This window comes from Cupressus sempervirens, unplaced genomic scaffold, assembly GCF_028749045.1.
Source record: "Cupressus sempervirens isolate cs-2001-9-10 unplaced genomic scaffold, ASM2874904v1 CseChr00s100013_2_01, whole genome shotgun sequence".
In the NCBI taxonomy this organism is placed as follows: domain Eukaryota; kingdom Viridiplantae; phylum Streptophyta; class Pinopsida; order Cupressales; family Cupressaceae; genus Cupressus; species Cupressus sempervirens.
Genome location: NW_028322208.1, coordinates 1942608 through 1962704, shown reverse-complemented (window position 1 = coordinate 1962704; position 20097 = coordinate 1942608). Strand labels below are relative to the sequence as shown.

Genomic DNA, 20097 nt, shown 5'->3' with positions numbered 1-20097 from the left:
GAATTTGTATTTTCAACTTTGAGCTTCATCTTTCTTATCTTTGAGCACCTTCCTACTTGAAGTTTTGAATTTGATCTGGTAGCATCCATTTTTGTTGGCATGGTGATTGAGGATTTGTGAAATGTCCCTTTTCTGATTTTTGCATGATATTTCCAACCTCTAATTAGATCTTTAAGATCAAACAACTAATATCACAAGGATCCACCAAATTTCTCAAGAAACCCCAAATCGGGTATGCTGAAAATAGTGCCAAAAGCTTCACAACTTCACAAATTATTAATAAATCTGAAAATGAAAATTTTTACAGAAATTTCAGCAGCATAACAGCCTACAAAATGACATTTCCAGATCCGTATAGCCTTTACACAACAGTTCACAAATGTAGGACAAAAACTATGCTCATCGGGCTCCCGAAATTAACACAAAAATGCCCGGAAACACCACAAAACACTAATAATCTATCTCAGAAGTTTAATCACGTCCCAATACATATATTCAGCTCTATTTTAACACCTTAAAGTCTGAAATACAGAAGCAACCCAAACTGATATGAAATACTCAACTGTAAACACCAAACTCATACAAAAAACACACCCGAAAACCCACAAATTTGCACTGTTCAGCACAAAGGCAAACTCTGTATGAGCATGCACATGGAATGGCTTCAAACTCCCGTCCTTAGCCTTCTTGGAAACCTGCAAACTCCCATTCTTGGGTCTCCCTGGAAACCTGCAAACTCTCGTTCTTGGGTCTCCTTCTCCACAGGTTTGGCAGCCTCTGAAGAATAACAAAGAATCAGCAAAATCAAGTTCTGGAATCTCCCCAAAATGCCTCCAAACCTCTTAATAGAGGGCATAACTGTAACTCACGTCCAAGAGAGGTTAATGAAACATATTTTAATAATAATTTTCATTTATTAGTCCAACGGTTTCCAAAGATTAACCCCCTTTTTTTGAAACTTCACTTTCTTGGGCCTGCCTGCCTTAGCAAAGATTATTATTTTTTAATTATTTGAAAAGGGGACATGACAATTTGCATGCCATCCATGTGATATTCTGTTGCTCCAATGAGTGAATCTTCAACTCTGTCCTCGCTCCTCCTTGGTTGCCTTGCAAACACAAAAGTTAAATTTTATCAAGTTCCCGAAATGACGAGTATGTTAAAAAAGGAGATGATCTGAATGCTTACATGATATGAAGTTGCATCTAGATCAAATTTAAATCAACCTTCTCTTCTACTAAACCAACTTGATCAAGAATTCACATCAAAGCAAGGAGGCAAAATGCACTTTGATCATGGATTTTCTGGCTAGATTTGTTCCTATTCAACACACCTCAATTCTGATTTATTACAAATTTACTCTCTAAACTCCCTTAAAATTGTCTCCCATTTTTCGTAAAATTGCTGCTCCTTAATGAGATGTTGCTGCCTTTTCCTTAATTAATTCTTTACTCAGAAAACATATGGATTCGCTCAAGTTTGGTGGAGAAATGGACTACCTCTCGTTTCTTTTATAGGTGACTATTTTCTAGCCAGATTTGTTCCTTTTCAACACACCTCAATTCTGATTTATTACAAATTTAGTAAAATTTACTTTCTAAGCTCCCTTAAAATTGTCTCCCATTTTTCATAAAATCGCTGCTCCTTAATGAGATGTCGCTGCCTTTTTTTTAATTAATTCGTTGCTCAGAAAACATATGGATTTGCTCAAGTTTGGTGGAGAAATGGACTACCTCTCGTTTCTTTTATAGGTGACTATTTTCTAGCCAGATTTGTTCCTTTTCAACACACCTCAATTCTGATTTATTACAAATTTAGAAAAATTTACTTTCTAAGCTTCCTTAAAATTGTCTCCCATTTTTCATAAAATCGCTGCTCCTTAATGAGATGTTGCTGCCTTTTCCTTGATTAATTCGTTGCTCAGAAAACATATGGATTTGCTCAAGTTTGGTGGAGAAATGGACTACCTCTTGTTTCTTTTATATGTGACCTCCCAAGATGAAATGGACAAAGATTACCAAAATAATTCCTTAAGCCGTAATTATCATTTTGCTGTCATGCTCTGTTCTGCTCTGTTAATTTCCTGTACTGGTAAATCTTCTATAACTAATTCCATATTGCCCGTACACACCTGCGCACTTACACACATCATCATGACACTCTTAAATATCTGTCCTCAACTACGCACGTCAATTCTGACTCAGTCATCTGTACTCACATAATCTATTTGTTCTGCTACAATTGTCTAATGCAATTTTCTGTCTATAATCTCACAATGAAATACCAAAATATATGTTGCCATAAATGACAACACCAAATCGACTAAGTATTCAACTGATTTAACCATATTGCCAACAGAGAGATGGTTGATGAAGATTCCCTTCAAGAGATGAAATTGTTCGCATTGTCATCAAAGATTGAAAGAGGAATCTTTAAAAGAGATAGATGCAGTGTTGGTAGCTTAAAAACTTGTTGGAGGATTGGTGGACTCTTCTCTGGGGGAGAACGAGATAAATTTCATAGGGGGATCATTTGAGGGCTTTTGTAGATTGTTATCCCGTTGCCATTGATGTCAAAGGGGGAGAGAGAGAGAGGAGGAGATTTTGGAAGATGTGGTATTGCCATCAATGACAAAGGGGGAGATTGATGGAATAATTGTCATTGATGTCAAAGGATTTCATGTCAATGAACAGAAATAAAAACAGTGAGTTCAAATTAAAGCAGAACAAAGAAGTGTATAAAGAAAAACAATAAGACGAAGTGGAGTATGTGAATAAATAATCTTAGGGGTAATTAAAGAATTTACATTCAGATTTGTTATATCTGATATATGTGTGTGTGTGTGTGTTTATAGATGGCAGAACAATAACAGAGAATTTATACATACATATATCTGTGGATGTGGCAAGAGTTATATAAGGAAGATAAAAACTATAATAGAATAAGCTGATAGAAGTACTTTTATTGATGTCAAAAATTCAGTATGAGTTTCATTTCATTGATTCAAGAGTTGAGCATAATGAAAGCACAAAGATAACTACGTAAAAGTAAAGACCAATTTATATCAGCACAGCAGGGGAAGGATGTGATTATATAAACAGAGTATATACATCAGAGGAAGCACATGTGGAATTATTAATAATATCTGAACAAAGATATTGTAAGAATAAAAAAAACGATGATGCCAAATCTAATTTTGTGAAGCCGCCTGTTTCTAAGAAAGGCATATCATTGGATTCAATAGAAGAGAATAGGAAGATGGCAAATATATCAAGGTCTGATAAAATAAAGAAATAAACTTTAGCAGGAAAGCAATAAAGTTTTCTTTATACCAAGATCATGATAAAAGTAGCGAGTAAATGTAAACAGTGATATATGCCATATGACACCCAACAACATGGACAATCCTCTACATCAGTGTTATACAACATAGGTCAATGGTTGCAGTTCAGCACAGCAGGGGAAGGATATGATTATATAAACAGAATATATACATCAGAGGAAGTACATGTGGAATTATTAATAATATCTGAACAAAGATATTGTAAGAATAAAAAAATGAAGATGCCAAATCTAATTTTGTGAAGCCGCCTTTTTCTAAGAAAGGCATATCATTGGATTCAATAGAAGAAAATTGGAAGATGACTAATATATCAAGGTCTGATAAAATAAAGAAATAAACTTCAGCAGCAAAGCAATAAAGTTTTCTTCATACCAAGATCATGATAAAAGTAGCGACTAAATGTAAACAGTGATATATGCCATGACACCTGACAACATGGACAATCTTCTACATCAGTGTTATACAACATGAGTCAATGGTTGCAGTTCAATGGAAGTCAAGCATGTGCGATTTCAAGCAGAGGAGCCACACCACATATAAGGGAAACTACACAGCGACAATATCTACAAAGTAATTGGTGAAAATCTGAAGAGTGAAGATTGACAGCAACAACACATGATGCAGCGGTTTTATGGCAGAGTCAAAGTCCCTTGCAAATGCCAGTGACGTGATTCAACACAATATATGGTGTGACCATGGAGAAATGATTTACCAAAATCTTGGAAAGAACAGATGTATATATTTTGTTTAAATGAATACATAGATGCTGCAGAGATATCATTCATCTGTAGAAATATAAAGAAACTGATGTCAGACAAATTGAAATAGCAATAGATTTGGGAATGGGAATATTGACTTGCAATAAATGGGTAAAGAAGAACATGTTAACTCAAATTACACCTTCTAACAACGGTGATTGATGGTTATGCAATATGAGAACATCAAGCCTTACAGAATCTGAGATTCAATTTTATTGGTCAATTAAAACATGAATTGTGTTACTGGTTGCGTGCATCCACAGAACTGAAGCAGCGATGGAAGTTGAATTACAGATGCTGTCAAGAGTACTTATCTTTCTTCAGGTTCGAAATGCTACAAGGAACAAAGACAAAATTGAAAGATTAATATAAATGTCCCAGTCAGCGTTGAATTATAGTGGAGTTCCAAGTTAATTTACAACAATGGCTTATTCAAGAAATTATCGAGAGTAAAGGAGTCCATGATTCTATTTATGAATTTTGAAGGCAGCGATCATCTTGGTTCTTGCACTCGATCTGGAACATCTGGCAGCAACCATCTACGGGCTTGATACAAGAGAATAAAAGTCTCAAAAGTAGAGGCAAAATTGATTAATGATGACGAGAGGAAAAACGAAAGATAAAAAGGAGAACAACTATTATCATAGACCATGGTAAAACATTATGCGATCAAAGAAGAAATTAAAATGATATGAAACAATGACTTTGGTTTGAATGAAGAAATTAAGAAAAGTGTTTTGTGAGTAATAGGGAATTGATAGAAAACTTAATTAAAACATTTGAAGTTGCGAACGAGCGTTATGATTATAAAGGTTAAATAGAACAAGTATAAGATATTAATAATATTAATTATAGACGGTTACTATTATTAATTAATATAAAAGAAGAGATGAGTCTTTAGAGACGTGACTTTGAAGAGACCTTTCACCATAATATTTATAAGGATTCAAGTTTGGAGAGAATTAAGAAGAATGGAAAAAGAAATATTATAGAACAAATGAAGAAATCAATGGGCGGTGTGAAAGAGATGGAGAAAAAATAATGAGAAATTAAAGTGGAGTAATATTTGGTGTAAAATATACATAGACAAATGCAGATTTATTTATCTGATTGGAAATATGAGATAGAAGGAAATTAAGAGGGTATGAGAAGAGTGTGCTTTGAAGATAATAAGCTTTTAGACAAAGGAAGAAAAGCATTCAGATTTGTGGAGCAAAATATCCATCATCAGTTGGGTGAGCAACATCATCAAGGTGGAAGAACAATTTGTGTGTTGTGGGTTGGTGCTTGCAAAGACAGCAGTGGAGAATTGGTGCTTCCAATAGGTCGAAGCCTGCAAAATGTGGGAGGTTGAGCTTCCAGTGAGTCGGTGCTCATAAACACAGTGGTCAGAGCCCCTAGTAGGTTAAAGTCTACAATACATTGTAAAACAACAAAGTTTATATAAAAGCATTTGTTGTCGTGGTTTTCTCCCGCATTGGGTTTCCACGTAAATCTTGTGTTATTGTGTTCATGTGTATAATTGTTCATTTCAGCATTTGAAGTTAATTGTTTGGATAAAAGTTTCAAATTGGCAAATTTGTTGTTATACTAATTCACCACACGCCCCCCTCTCTTAGTATAATTGTGTGCTCTTCAATTTGACTATCTCACATTTACCTTAGGAGATCACACTAGATTAGTTGATGTTGATGTCTAAATAAGTCTAGTAGAGTCATAAAGACATTCATAATTTCTTGCATTCTAGGATTAGATTAGACTCTCTAAAACCTTATCCTTTGCAGTTTGTTGGTTGGAAGAAGTTAAAGTCAAGTGTGAATATCCATTGAGTGAACAAGACAAGTCCCTTTGTGACAATCAACATATTACATCATAATAATTGAGTCATAGTCTACAATAACGAGAAACTTTAGGGATTGTGTCATTTGGTCATAATTCATTAACATTGTATAGCATATGACCATCATTTTTCAATAGAGTTGGAATTTCAGTATTTCATGTTGGAATAATAAGTCTTAAGTTCTGTATGCTGGTGTAGAACAAAACTCACATCCATAGGGACCATTAATCACTTGTTGCCTGTTTCAAAGACGTTTGTTGAGTAAAAAATAAATGTTTTCTTTTTTCTCTCTCTTCTATCAACTGCTTGTTGTAAAGAAAAGAGTCGCCCCTCTACACCCTTGTAGATCTTGAACATTTAGCATTTCCAAATTCATAATTAAAATAGTAACTCAATGAGTCTAGACTCAACAACGAACATTTCCAAATTAAAAAATAGGATATAGCAAACATCAAATCTCACCACCAACTCATCAAGAATCTTGTTTTCAAGTTGCAGTCAGGTGCCATCATATCAATGCATGTAACAACACTTGCCATGATCCTCATCATCCCTCAATGAATTAGTGAAGTAGAATTTTGGGTTCGAGAAGTAGGCCAAGACATGTATCGGTTGGTGGAGTTGGTTTTTCCACCTGCAACTAATGGTGTGCCAAAGGATTACACATCCTCTTGAAATTCTGCCATAGTAATGTGAAATGGCCTCGTTTGCCCTATTTATGGCCTAATAAATGCCCTAAATGCTGAACCCTAAACCCATTGGCATTGCCCTCTACATCCACCATATAAAGAATAAGAAAATGAATTTTTTTTTGAAATTATTACAAAATCATCCTCTCAAAAACAAAACAGCAAGTAGATTATCTTGTATAAAGTTTATATATCAATTCCTCTCCACTTTTGCTGAATTCATCATTAAAAAAATGCTTACTATCTTCTCTGCTTTGACTCTTTTGGAGAGTGTAGACTCCTACCAAGCATTGGACACAAAACATTTGCTTAAGATGAGGATTGACACCAAGAATGCTTTGCAATGTGAGGCAATGGCGAGCAAATTATGTCATTCCTAGTCACACAGGCTTCTTGCCATTTGTGTGTTTTCTTATCAAAAGAGGACCAAAGTATGGTTGTAGGTGAATTTGGTGACACTTTTAACATCTTCAACCAACCTTTTTACCCATCCAATCTTCCCAATGTCCTCCAATAACAAGTCCAAGTAATGTGCAACACAAGGATTCCATGTAATTCTGGGATGCCTCTCCATAAACATTCTACTTGCAGCTACATTTGCAACTGCTTTGTCCATGATAATTTGGATAATATTGTCAACTTGCATAAAGTCTATGTTTTTTGAATTTTATGTGAGACATTAGTAGACTTGAGGAATAACATTGCACCATTAGAAGCCACCAAGAAGGTGAGGAAAGTCATATTTTGGCCATGTATCCACCCATTGGATGAGATGTTGCATCTCGTAATACAATTTTTTTTTACTATCATCAAACACAAATTGTGTATTTTTCCCGGAGTGCTCTAGCAATGGCCCATTAAAGTCTTTGGTTATTGGGGACTTGCACCATTAGAAGCTGCCAAGATGGGGAGTAGAGTCATCTTTGTCCATTTATCCACCTATTGGAGAAGATGCTGCATCTCATACTCCAATTTTTTTTCTATCATCAAACACAAACTGTGTTTATATTTCATGGATTGCTCTAGCAATGGCCCACTGAAGTCTTTGGTTGTTGGGGCCTTAAACCCCTTGCTTGCAATTGTAAATGTGGTAACCAGTGCTAATTGGAAAGGTTAAGTCCTCGGGGAGGGGGGAATCAATACTTGTGCATTTAACCAATTTAACAACTACTAACCTGTTTACTGAAAGTTGTCTCAATATTACCAATATGTTGAAAATCAAATGCATAAAGTAAATAATAGAAATGCACAATCAATTAGATAACCATAACACAAGATTTTTGGTATCGTAGAAAACCCATGGTTAGAGGGAAAAACTGCAGTGGGGATGACTTCTTTGCTGTAGTAGAAAAAGGTTACCGATTAGGGCTTATAGCTTTGTCACTTTCTGTGTGACTCGCTCGGTAAGGAGTGACTAATACAATGCAAATTGTATCTTCAGCCTATTAAGACTACTTTGTTAAGAGATTTCATCATGCCTATATGGCATTCATCCTATTAAAGGATTTACAAATGTTCCTATATGAACTTAACAGTTCTTTCAGAGACTACATTGTTAAAGGATTTCATGCACCTTGTAGAAAACTGATTAGGGATTCATACAAGATAACTTGACCTGATATTGCTTCAGTCTAAGCTTGTTAGATTTGTTAAATCGCTCTTCTTCTTTCCTCAATTTTGTGCTTGATGTCACCTGTGTGTCTTCTTTGTTCCTTTATTATGTTTACATTATCTGTCTCTTTTAGCCATCATCCTTGATCTTGTTAATCCTTTGTGCAACTAGACCTTTGATTCTAGGGTTCATCACTTTTCTTTCTCTATTGTTCATCACTTTGCTTGTTCATTTTTTTCTCTATTCCATTTAATAAATTCAAGTGAAGATTGTGCTCTTGGAACATTGCATGGAACAAGGTAAATTAGTTATGATGTAAGAGGAGTTTGAGTCTCAATAGCCTCAACCTCAATAGATGAATTTAGTTGATGGATGCTTGGACTTTTGCAAGTGTGACCAAAGGGAGCCAATGTGGACTCTTTAGATCATTGCAACCGACACAAATTCTTTTGTTTTTTCTCTTTTCTTCCATTTGCAATTCATACTCAACAAGAAGGGCTTTCGTGTGTTGAATATCTTAGGAGTTGCATTGAGGCGACCTTGCACATTTTGTCCAAGTTTTTTTGCTTGGCGGTATTTTAATCTATTGACTCTGCCTGTCATCCATTTGCCACATTCGGCGGAAGTCACCTTTCCCTTCGTATTTCCGTTTATCCCATACTTCCAGGCTTTTTTTTTCTTCTGATATTGCTTTTGGCCTTTGGGCTGTCCTTGGAGTTGAACTTTAATTGCTGTTTTAACATTAAAAAAGGGTTTTGTGGAAAATCAATAAAAGATTGATAATGGATCATTTGAAAAAATAGTATAATAAACAAGATAAAGATACAAGGAAACTAGTAAGAAAGGGAAATATAATTTTTTTTGCCAGCATATCCCATTGTTTTTCAAGATTTTTTGATTTATAATTAGATGGAAATGAAAAAAAAACCGTTGCCTAAAATTCTTTTGCTTCTTTTATGTTGTTTCCTTACCTTTTCCACACCCTATATCCCTGTTTTGAGCACTAACAAACAACACATGATAAGAAACATGAAAAAAATAAAATTAGCTTTTAATGTCATGTGGCATTACAAACCTGTAGCTAGAGTCCCTGCAGAAAACATGGGAGTCTCGATCAAAACTCAACCTCCTCCTAGTATAAAACTCATGAGAGCAAGTTGAAGACTTAAGATTGCAAGTCTAAGTCTCACCATGGACTCGTCAGTGCAAGTTTAAGATTTGCCATTACAAGTTTAAGACTCGCCACAGACTTGTGAGTTGGCTTAACACACTCGTAAACTCACAAGTTATTCCTAGTTCATGGCGAGTCCAGCCGATTTTCTGACCATGTTTTTAATGATTACATGTGTTAGTCATAGCCCATAAATCTGTAAGGGAATTAGATGAAGGGAATTCAACTCTATGCTGTAAGTCCTTATCCACAATGTCCAGTTGGGTCTCTTAATGGGTGGTCTGCAACCTGTAAATTTTATTGAAGTTTTGGCTCTCTTCATGAGAGACAGGGAATATGATTGTTATGGAGAGATTACGGTTACAGTTAATTGAGGTGACAGCCCTGGGGTTTGTCCATTTCACATAACTTGTGATAATTTTTTGTAGTTTTTATTCATTTTCCTTTTAAGTGTCTTTTTTAAGTTTCTCAATTGGCTTTGGTGTTTAGGATTGATAGTTTTGGTTAAATAAAATCTCTGGATCAAACTGCGGTAAATAAAATTATAAACACAATATTTTTTAGGTTTAGACCCTGTTGACATACAACAACGGCTACAATTCCTATAAAAATAAAATTCAAGTGTGGGAGCACAATCAATGCAGATACCCAACATGTTAGAAACAATGTTCCACTGCCATTTGGGGATAGGGACAGGTTTGAGGGATAAAGGGCCTAAGTCTGGGGATGGCTGGGGAGGTTGTGGGGGGATGGCAAAGCTGATCTATATATAGCACTTGAGTTTGACTCAAAAAACTACACAGTTGAATTTTGATAGCAATATCACAACTTGAAGTAGTTACAAAAAAATGTATGAGAATTGCATTTTAAATGAAACTTTGACAAATTGGTAAAAGAGAGAAATTGCAAATATCAAATACTTAGATATGAATTGTATGCGTCAAATGTGACTGCCAATAGTGATTGATATTTTACTTTTTAGGACACTGATATTGTAATACACCACCAGGGAACTCATAGAACAAAGTTTCAAATAACAATATTTTTTTTGAACATGGAATAAACATCATGAATACCAAACATAATGTATAAACAAGAATATAAGAACAATGATCAATCATTCTACGATTGTGCAAACAAAAGACAAACAAGTACTTCCAAGGGTTCCATGGCAATCCAGTAACACATTCGGAACACGTTTGAGAGACTGCCTTACAAGGATTCTAACAACATCCATGAATCTCAAGAGGCTAAGCCGACAATAACCAATGGCTAAACATAGAGAGACTAGTCCATCCTCACAATCCATCTCTTAGAGATTCAATTTATTCCTATGTTACCTCAAGTTTCTGGGACGGGGGGGACGGGGAAACGGGTTTTCGGGACGGTTTTTTTTTGGCTGAAACAGGGGACGGCTATATATATATATATATATATATACATATCTGAATTTTCAAATATATCCATCAATTCTATATTCATCATAGCAACATAGTTTAAAATTATCAATTTCATTCATCAAATAATGATTCATCAATGATCATACAGCATAGCAATCAGCATCTAATTGAATTATCGTAGAAAATTCTAAATAGCATCATTTTCAATCATCATCATTTAAGTACTTAAGATACCATTAGCACATAATGAAATGAGTTCAAATAAGAGAATGAAAAACATCAACTCTCAATAAAATGGAAACATTGAATAGATAAAGACTCAAACTTTAAAGTTTTAAACTTTTGAAGTATCAACTATAGTGTATCAATGATTCATATAATATTATAATGTCAAGACAGAACACTCCAAGTCTGAAACATCAAAGTCAAAATGAAAACAAAAGATACTAAGGCAGCTGCCCCTAATCATCCATATCAAAGTCACTATCAGTATCATCCCGAGCTTCAAAATGAAAACAAAGATGGTATGATAGTTGCCCCTAATCATTCATTTTATAATATATTTTATAAAAAAATTGACTTCTACATGTCCGGGCCTGCAGATGACTGGAAAATCATCTTTTTAATGATTTTTTTGAGTTTAATAAATTTTAATAGGAAACCTTTTATGCAGTCCCCAAGACGTTAGGAAACGGAAAAACAGTCCCCGAAACGGTCAACGTGGTTCGGAAACTCGTTGACCGTTTCCGAAGTTTCGGGGATGCGTTTCCTATTTTCTTCTCCAAGTGGGGACATCTGGGAAATGTCCCCTGCCGTCCCCCTGTCCCCGAAACCGTCCCTGTTTCCAAAACTTCAGGTTTAGGGGTGGAAACGCGTCCCCGGGTAACATAGATTTATTCCAAAGATATATGTTCCTAGATGATTATACATACAAGATAGTTTACCTTTTAATTATCAATAAACCAGCAAGAAACCATCAATAAACCAGTAGAGAATAATCAGATAACCATCTCATAAACATAAGCAAGTCATACGACATGCAAGCTGGACTGGAAAATGAAACTGGGCGTAGATACAAAAGCAGGTAGAGTCTGACTGGTAAAAGTCAGATGAAAAAGTCTCAAACAATTCTTTTACCGATTTAAACTTTAACCATCACAATAGCATCAATTACTGAATTTAGCCTAAGTTGCCGATTCGGAAGTGGATGCAGGATGCGGGATTTTTTTCTTGGATACGGATGTGTTTGGAACCATCTATATATATATATATATTATATAGATGCAAAGAATTTAAGAATAAATACAAGAACTTAGAGTTAGAAACTTAGAAATATACAAACATACATCATTTGATAGTATCATATGGTACTTCACCATTGATCAAGATTTAAGATTCAAGATATTTCAGATTTCAATATGAAATATATATATATGGATATGGATATGAGGGCGGTGCTGAGCACATTTAATGTGCAGCGTATGTATAACGAAAACATTTTATCAGTGAGAAGAACCATGTATCTATTCCAGCAATTGTAAAACAATTGGCTTGTGGGAGTTTTATTTTTGGGTGAGACATCACGATTTTTCATGCAAAGTCTCCACCTAGGTAGCCTATAGGCTAGTAATCTTTGTTTCCTCTCTGATATCTTCCTTATACTACCAGTTTATAGATTTTAGATGCCTTCTATAGGGAATAGTGTTTTATATTGATTTTAGATTAGATCAAATTTTGAATTATTTTATATTTTAAGATTAGATATTGACACATAATATTCAAAATTAGTCTTATGTTGGGAGATATTACATTTATTGCATATAGTGCTGCCTTCTATATCTACAGTGTAGTCATTACTAGAGTTGTTGATTTGAATATTAGAAAAAGATCCCCTGAATTACCTTAGATAATCTTTTTATCTATCAAGTTTGGTATTAGTGTTATTTTTATTTATAATAGGCCTAATTAGATATTTTGTTTATAAATCCATATCTGATGATATCAAGCTGTAATATTAAGATGTCAACCTAGGCCCTAAGGAGATTTTAATTTATATACATTGAAAGGAACCTCTTGGTGCAGAAAATAATCAGGTGCCTAGATAAAGCAGCCAGTCCTAGCAGTTTTACACACAGAACCCGAACTACAAGTATAAAAAGGCAACGACACAATAACTTCAAACAATGAATCAGAATTTCAAAAAGCACTTGCATTTCTTCCAATCTCTCTGCCTGTACCAATTCCCTAAGGCAAGCAGATAAAACATTCCCTGCTTCTTTTCGATACAATCCCTACCACTGTGCCTAACTTATTTTTACTCGCATTTCTTGTGTTCTTCATATATATATATATATATAAGAATTTCAAAACTGTGCCCAGGTGCCGTGCGGGTGCCAACCACATGCACCCAGATGTGTCTGAGTGCCTGTCAGGCATCCAGATGCATCTGGGTGTCTGTGGGTGGCATTCGCTAGGCATCCGGATGCATCCGGGTGGCACTCAGGGCAACCGTCCGCCTCCCATATGCATCCGCTTCCGCCTCCACTGTCTAAGTATCAGTATTTGAGAATTTAACAATTATGCACATGAGAACAGAATGTTTTACATGGACACCCAATGCAGAAGAATACCACAACAAATAGTTGCTTTTATTTAATTCTTTTTACAATAGTTGTAGGTACCAACTTAGTAGAGGCACTTACGCCTTAGTTTATGAGCACCAACTTATTGGAAGCTCCAACTCCCACAATTTGTAGGCACCAACTCCTACTCAAGTCTAAAATTCCACCTTGATACCGTTGCTATCTCAATTGATGATGGATCACAACATGTCTCTTCATAAATTTGAATATAATTTCTTTGCAAAGCAATCCGCCTTATGTGTTAATTTATCTAGTTTTGATTTTCAATATGTGTGTATATGTATATTTCTATCCTTTTTTCTCATGTTTTCCCCTTTTAATATATATAACAGATTAATAAATCTACACACATATTTTATTTACTCCACACTTTCACATATATTTCCCTTCTTTTACACACTTTAAGGCACAATTCCTGATAAACCTTTTATTTCATATTTATTCGTAACAATCCTTAGGTCCATTCTTCATTGTTATATATGAATTTTTGTCTTGTATTTATATGAATATTCTCTTTTAAACCTGTTGTCCAAGTTTGAGATGTTCTTGGTTTTGTCTCCTTTGAGTATTGTTGTTTGGTTTCTATCTGTATTTGTATCCCAGAGTTTGTGATTTTTGAGATGCCCTTGCCATGGAATATGACGACCTTCTCCTCCTAGAACTGCCTCTAACATTAGTAGGTCCTTTGGTTCTTAACCACAAACAACTTGGTCATCTTCTTCAATTCTTTAATCACTGATTATACATCTAGATGATTGGTCTCAAACCAAGAGCACATGTCACTCTGACCTGGGCTTGGGCGCATAACTCAACTACCCTATATCCCTAGAGTTCAACGCAAGCATGGTGCATGCCAACACAAGAGGGCAAAATCAACAGCAATAACCATATGACCACAAAAGGCTCAAAATCAAGCTTCCATTGAAATTTAAGTTCTCAATTGGTCACGGACGAAGAGTACAGGGCTAGAGAGATCCTGTCAAGTAGGTGTAGCTCAACTATGCTCAAGAATGTCATCTCAAGAATGCATTGATAAATTCAAAGCAAACATAACTAAAGCCAAGAAATCAAGTCAATGAGATTGTGTACAAGCATGCTCTATTGGCCTCACTGTCAAGAGCATGGATCCCAAGATGATACAACATAAAATACACATGGGATACTAACATCCCTAAATGTTCCAAGATGTGTTCATATCTAGCAATCAAGTAAGAAGCTAAAGGGGCAAAATAATTGAAATGGACAATGATTTCTGGCTATAATTGGCTAGGCCTACTAACCAGAAAAATATTTCAGGAACAAAGATAGGATTGCGGTACTAACCACAATGTCCTCTATTCTGTAATGCCCCCTACCATGCTTAGGGCTGTTATACATATGCTGTGGCGTAAATAGAATTAATGAAGACATTGATTCCAACTACGCTATTCCTTTATCCAGAGTAAGGAAATTTATACATTCACCAAACATGTTAAGCAATCTTCCTACTTATAATCCTTATTTTCCATACTACCCTTATTAGCATTTCAGTCCAAGAAACCAAGTTGTGTTTAGATACCAATCTCAACATGTTCCCCCAAAGTTTACAGATCCAAGCCCTTACTCTGTCTTTGGACTATGCTGTCAGGGTTTTAAAGGGACGCTGTTCCCCACTTTATCTTGGGAATCAACCTATTAGCTGGATTTAAACAAGCCTCTGAAACACTTCAGTCCCCTCTTCAGGTACTAAATAGTAACTTATCTGAATATGGACATTATATATATATATGTATTGTACCATTTATTTTGATAAATCTTTTATTTTATATTTATTCGTAAGAATCCTTCTCATCATTATTATGTATATGTATAATCATATATGAAATATAACATTCATATAGATTTCAATTATTATTATATAATATGATTAATTCCGATTTCATTATATATATATATATATATATATATATATATATATATATATATATATATATATATCTTGTGTACTATTCTGATTATCCAAGTAATATGCCCTTTTCAATGTAGACACATTATTTACAATATTAAGGAAATATTACACAAATATGTAGACCTACAAATTGTACTATGCTAAGTTCCCTAATTCTAACTGTACTTTTATAAACACAATTTTTTAGTTTCGAGTCTTTGCCAGGATCTTTCAAGTATGTGCCCAAAAGGGATCTAGCTCGAACAGAGTACGGAGCTTACTTAAAAACTCGAAATAAATCAAAGATCAAACAACTGTATCCATGACTTCTTGATTAATATGCACATAGACCGTGTAACCCAGTTTCTTGCATATTACTACATATTTCCTATCCGTCACTGGCTGGACAGTTGATAGCTAATTCAGGAGAGAGTAAACAGCTGATTTAGGATGTGGCCAGACAAGGCCCTTTTGCATACAGATCCCCTCAAGTCCTGCCAGAGGGCTAAACATCTGCAAGTGCATGGAAAGGTAATTTTTTAATATGCAACTGCATGTTTCCTCAGGTCCTCAAAAACAATAGAGTGAGAAATAAAACCAAGGGAACAGCACCAACTGTATACTGCATCTCCCAACTAGACATGAATTTCTTTTCAATCCTTAGACTTTGCGATGCCTGTGATTGAGTCCTCTTTAACATCATGGGTGCAAGGCAGAAATACTGCCCACTACTGTATTGCATGGGGTACTCCTCAAAACTAGTGAGATATATTCAAGCTTATGCGTGCCATAATGTTTAACACACTGTACAGCCTCATATTTTCATTGGATCCAAGGCAGAAATACTCCCCAGTTCAAGATGCTGCCCTCTACTGTATTGGACGGGGTACTCCTGAAAACTAGCGAGATTATTCAAGCTTATGCATGGTTTGCATCCCTCCCCGTGCCATAATTTTTAACACACTGCACAGCCTCGTATTTTCATTGGATCCATAAGATTGAAAGCTTCTTTAACAATGATGTTTTTCCAGCCTGTCAGCAATCAGCAGACTCTGAAATAAAGCCGATGCTTAAGTTTTGCTGTTGGTATCAATCCCCCTAACAGAATGTGTAGCTGTTTGTCTGTCCTATCATCTTTGAAAGATCTCCCCACATGCTAGGCCCTGGTTTTCTTTTTGCTGCCAAATCGAAGATAGATTTTATTATTCCTAGTTCTGTGGGTGTCATACATTATGTAGGTACAGTATTGAAGATCAATGTCTGTTTGATTGATTGTAATGGGTGCAGCAGCGCTCTACACATTTTTATCTTTCGGCATCCATGAACAATGAAAGGAGTTTTGCTAGTAAAGTCTTATCAAACCAGTGTGATTATGCTTATGCAATATTCAGCTCATCTTATATTTGTCAAATCCAATGTAATTAACCTTTTCTCACATTCTTCTGGTAACAATTCAGCTTTTGGCCGATTTTAATGCGTAGTGTAATAATTTGACCGTTGTAGTTACTTAAGGGTGCAGTAATTGATATTGACCTTCCGTTGTTGTTTTAGGCAGAGGATGCTGCTAAACGAGCTTTGGGCTTTGATGGAACAAAATTGTAAGGGTTTTGCTTTGAGTTGAATATAACCATTATTAGTTCAATCTAGTTTAAAATATTTTCACTAAATGAATGCAAAAGAAAACTTATTTGTTTCTACTTTTGTATTCAGGAGGGACATATCCATGAAAATTGAGTTGTCCAAGGTTAGACCAAAGAAAAAAAGTCCAGTTAAAATTAGTGGATGCAAAATTGCATATATTGGTAACCTTCCTCGAGTTGTTAAGGAAGATGATATCAGACAGTTCTTCAAGGACTCTAAAATAGAGTCAGTAAGTTTAGCATCATATAAAACAGGGCTCCACCGCTGTCGTGGTTTTGGACATGTAGTCTTTGCTGATGATGAATCCCTGGAAAATGCCATGAAAAAAGATAATGCGGAATTATATGACAGGCCAATCAGGGTTGCTTATCCAGTCAAGAAGTATACTGAACCAATCAAAGAGAAAAAGAAGGTTCAAGATGTTTAAAAGATGGGCAGGAGTTCGGAACTATATTTAGATGAGTAGCACTCTTGTGCATTGTGAGGGCTAACAATGATATTAGACAAAGCAATTGATGCAGGATTGCTAGCATCAACCAAGTGTTTGTTAATATCAGGAATTGAAAACATTTGTACAGAATAAAAGTTTTTGATTGGGGCTGCAAGCCTTTATGCATGCAAGTGTTTCAAAATAATTTTCAATCTTGCATAAATATTTTGTGAGTGACCCTCAAAATGTGTTTTTCTGGAATGATTATAAAAAAATTGTGTTATCTTTACAAGATGTTAAATAGTTTCACTTAGCTTTGATATATTTCACTGGCATTTTAATTAGAACTGCGACTTGTGTGGGATTAGGCTCACGGTACATGAATGATTTTATTTCTTCATTTATATTGAATAATAACTAGATTCATGTAATGTGTTAAATGGTGTGGATGTAGTAAGCTTTTTGTGTTGCTCAGGAAGTTCCTTTGTGTTGTGAGAGAGGACTTGAAGGAAATGTGACATTTAGTTTCCGTCCCAAGTTTTCTATATTCCGATTCTGGCCATTTGAATCCTTGAAAAGCCCAACATTGTTCGACTTAAGTAGATTTTGTTCCCTTTTGAAATCAAGAGGGGAACTGCTTCCTTCAACTAGCACCTGTTTATTGGTACCAAGAAATAGTATATTATAACTTGAAGTGGCAACAATTTATAGCTGAATTTATAGCTGTCTGAACTTGCAGGTGCACAAACTATAACTGTTGTATGCAACAAGTTTTGCTACACATGCTTTTAAGGTGCATGTAAATGGAAACATCTAAAGAGAAAATTTAAATGCATGCCTTATGAAGGGGAAACTCATGCAAAGGAAACATCTAAACGGCAAACTAAAACACATGCCTTACCAAGGGGTCATTTTGTGTTTTTTAAAGGTTGTCTTTAGATGAGATTTAGTAGTAAATCTTTATACGAGGTTGAGGTTTAGTTTGTTGGATAGTCACAGGCCATGTCGAGGGGATATATTCTTTTGACTAGTACCTTTAAGCTGCATGCAAATAGGGCACTTTCTATTGACTTGTACATTTATGTTGCAGGCAAAGGGTATCTATTCATTTGGTTATAGAAACCAAGACTCCTAGGAACTTCTAATAAAATAAGTTTAAGCTAATCAGATTAAAATCTTTCTTGTAAAAATATTATCACTGGCCAAAGTTTAGAAGACCATCTGGATGCAACTAAACAAAATTTGGATGTGGGCTGCAGTTTTTCCAGATGAGATGGCAAAAAATCTTTTATGTATTTACGAGTCTGACAATAGGTTCTATAGGTGAAGCATTGTTGTAATAATTGTTTTATGTGTTTCGAGCACTTTATGAAAGGATAGATAATTTAATGACCAACTATAACAGAGCACAAGAAGCCAAATACTGTTGTTGCACGAGGTGATGTGGTCTCAACATGGCATATCAGACCAATGAGAAAGTTACATTGTGTGTTTTCTAGGGATGAGACGATACAGTGCTGTTTCTTGGTCTTCTGAATTACTTGGAACTGTAATTGTGTGTCTGAAGGCTTAGAATTGAAAACCTTATAGGTGTTGATAGGAGTTACAGTTGTGACATTTGGCATACGCAAAATGCTTTACCTATATTTCGATATCCGCAAATCTCTTTCCACTGGCTTCAATGTAAGCTATTTAAGTACAGTTCGTTCATTATTGGAGACAATGTGAAGATTGCACTAAGAGAGGTTATTCTCTGTATGTACTTTAAATGTTGTCTTGAATGGTTGATTGCGATATCAAACTTTGTTAACAAGCATAATAAAAAAATGAAGTTTACCAAGCCTCTGGTTGCAATTGTTTTCTTGAGGAGTTTACAAAATTGTTCGTAGAAGCTTACCATTCTAGACCATTAGGTTAGCAAATTGGAGATATATCACCTTGTTGAATAGCTTTCACAAGATGGCAGCCAAAGGCTTAACCGAATCAATCATCTCCTTCCAACTGTGACTTGATCTGAACAAAGTTGGTTTATCCTAGCAAGATATGTTTTGGCAACGCCATTATTCTTTAGGATGGTATGGAATGAGCATGTACATCAAACCAGGAAGTTCTTTTAAGCAAAGCTTTCTTTGGGAAGGCATTTGAATAACATTTTATTCTTGCCATACTCAAACACTTGCTCTGAATTCAGCTTTATCCAGTTTGTCAGAATTTTCTTTGTTTATGTCTTTTCCTTCACTTTCTTTAAATAGTAATGGTATCTAGTTTGAGTAGTCCAGATTGTTCAAGTCTATTAGGTCTCTTGCATCCTCTCTCTGTGATAGTTGTTGAGGGTTTTGATTCTCTTTTGCAAATTTCATCTCCCAGCAAAAGTTAAAAGGAATATCCCTTCTTGATAACCTCAATAATTACACTGATTAGCTTTTGGATATAGATTGTGTTTTTATTTTCAGGATCAACATTTCAAATCACACTCTTATGATCCATTATCAAGATGAACGAGAGCAAGAGATGCAAACCAGAGTGGTTACAAATAGGGACCAACTCAAAAGATGGGAAAAAAAGGAAGGAGAGAGCACATTAGCTGAGAAATAAATAAAAAACAAAAAACTATAAAATAAGGAAATAATAAGAGAACAAAAAA

General features: G+C 35.2%; 1 protein-coding gene across 1 annotated transcript in view; it reads left to right on the top strand.

Moving 5' to 3' along the window:
• Positions 1-17745, top strand: part of LOC149527815 (uncharacterized) — a 36694-nt gene extending 18949 nt beyond the window's left edge. The window contains exons 2-3 of the mRNA XM_089812107.1: positions 16934-16980; positions 17093-17745. Coding sequence (XP_089668233.1) covers positions 16934-16980; positions 17093-17450 — 405 coding nt within the window. The 3' untranslated portion in view covers positions 17451-17745. The remainder of the gene's footprint in view (positions 1-16933; positions 16981-17092) is intronic.
• Positions 17746-20097: the final 2352 nt, after the last annotated feature.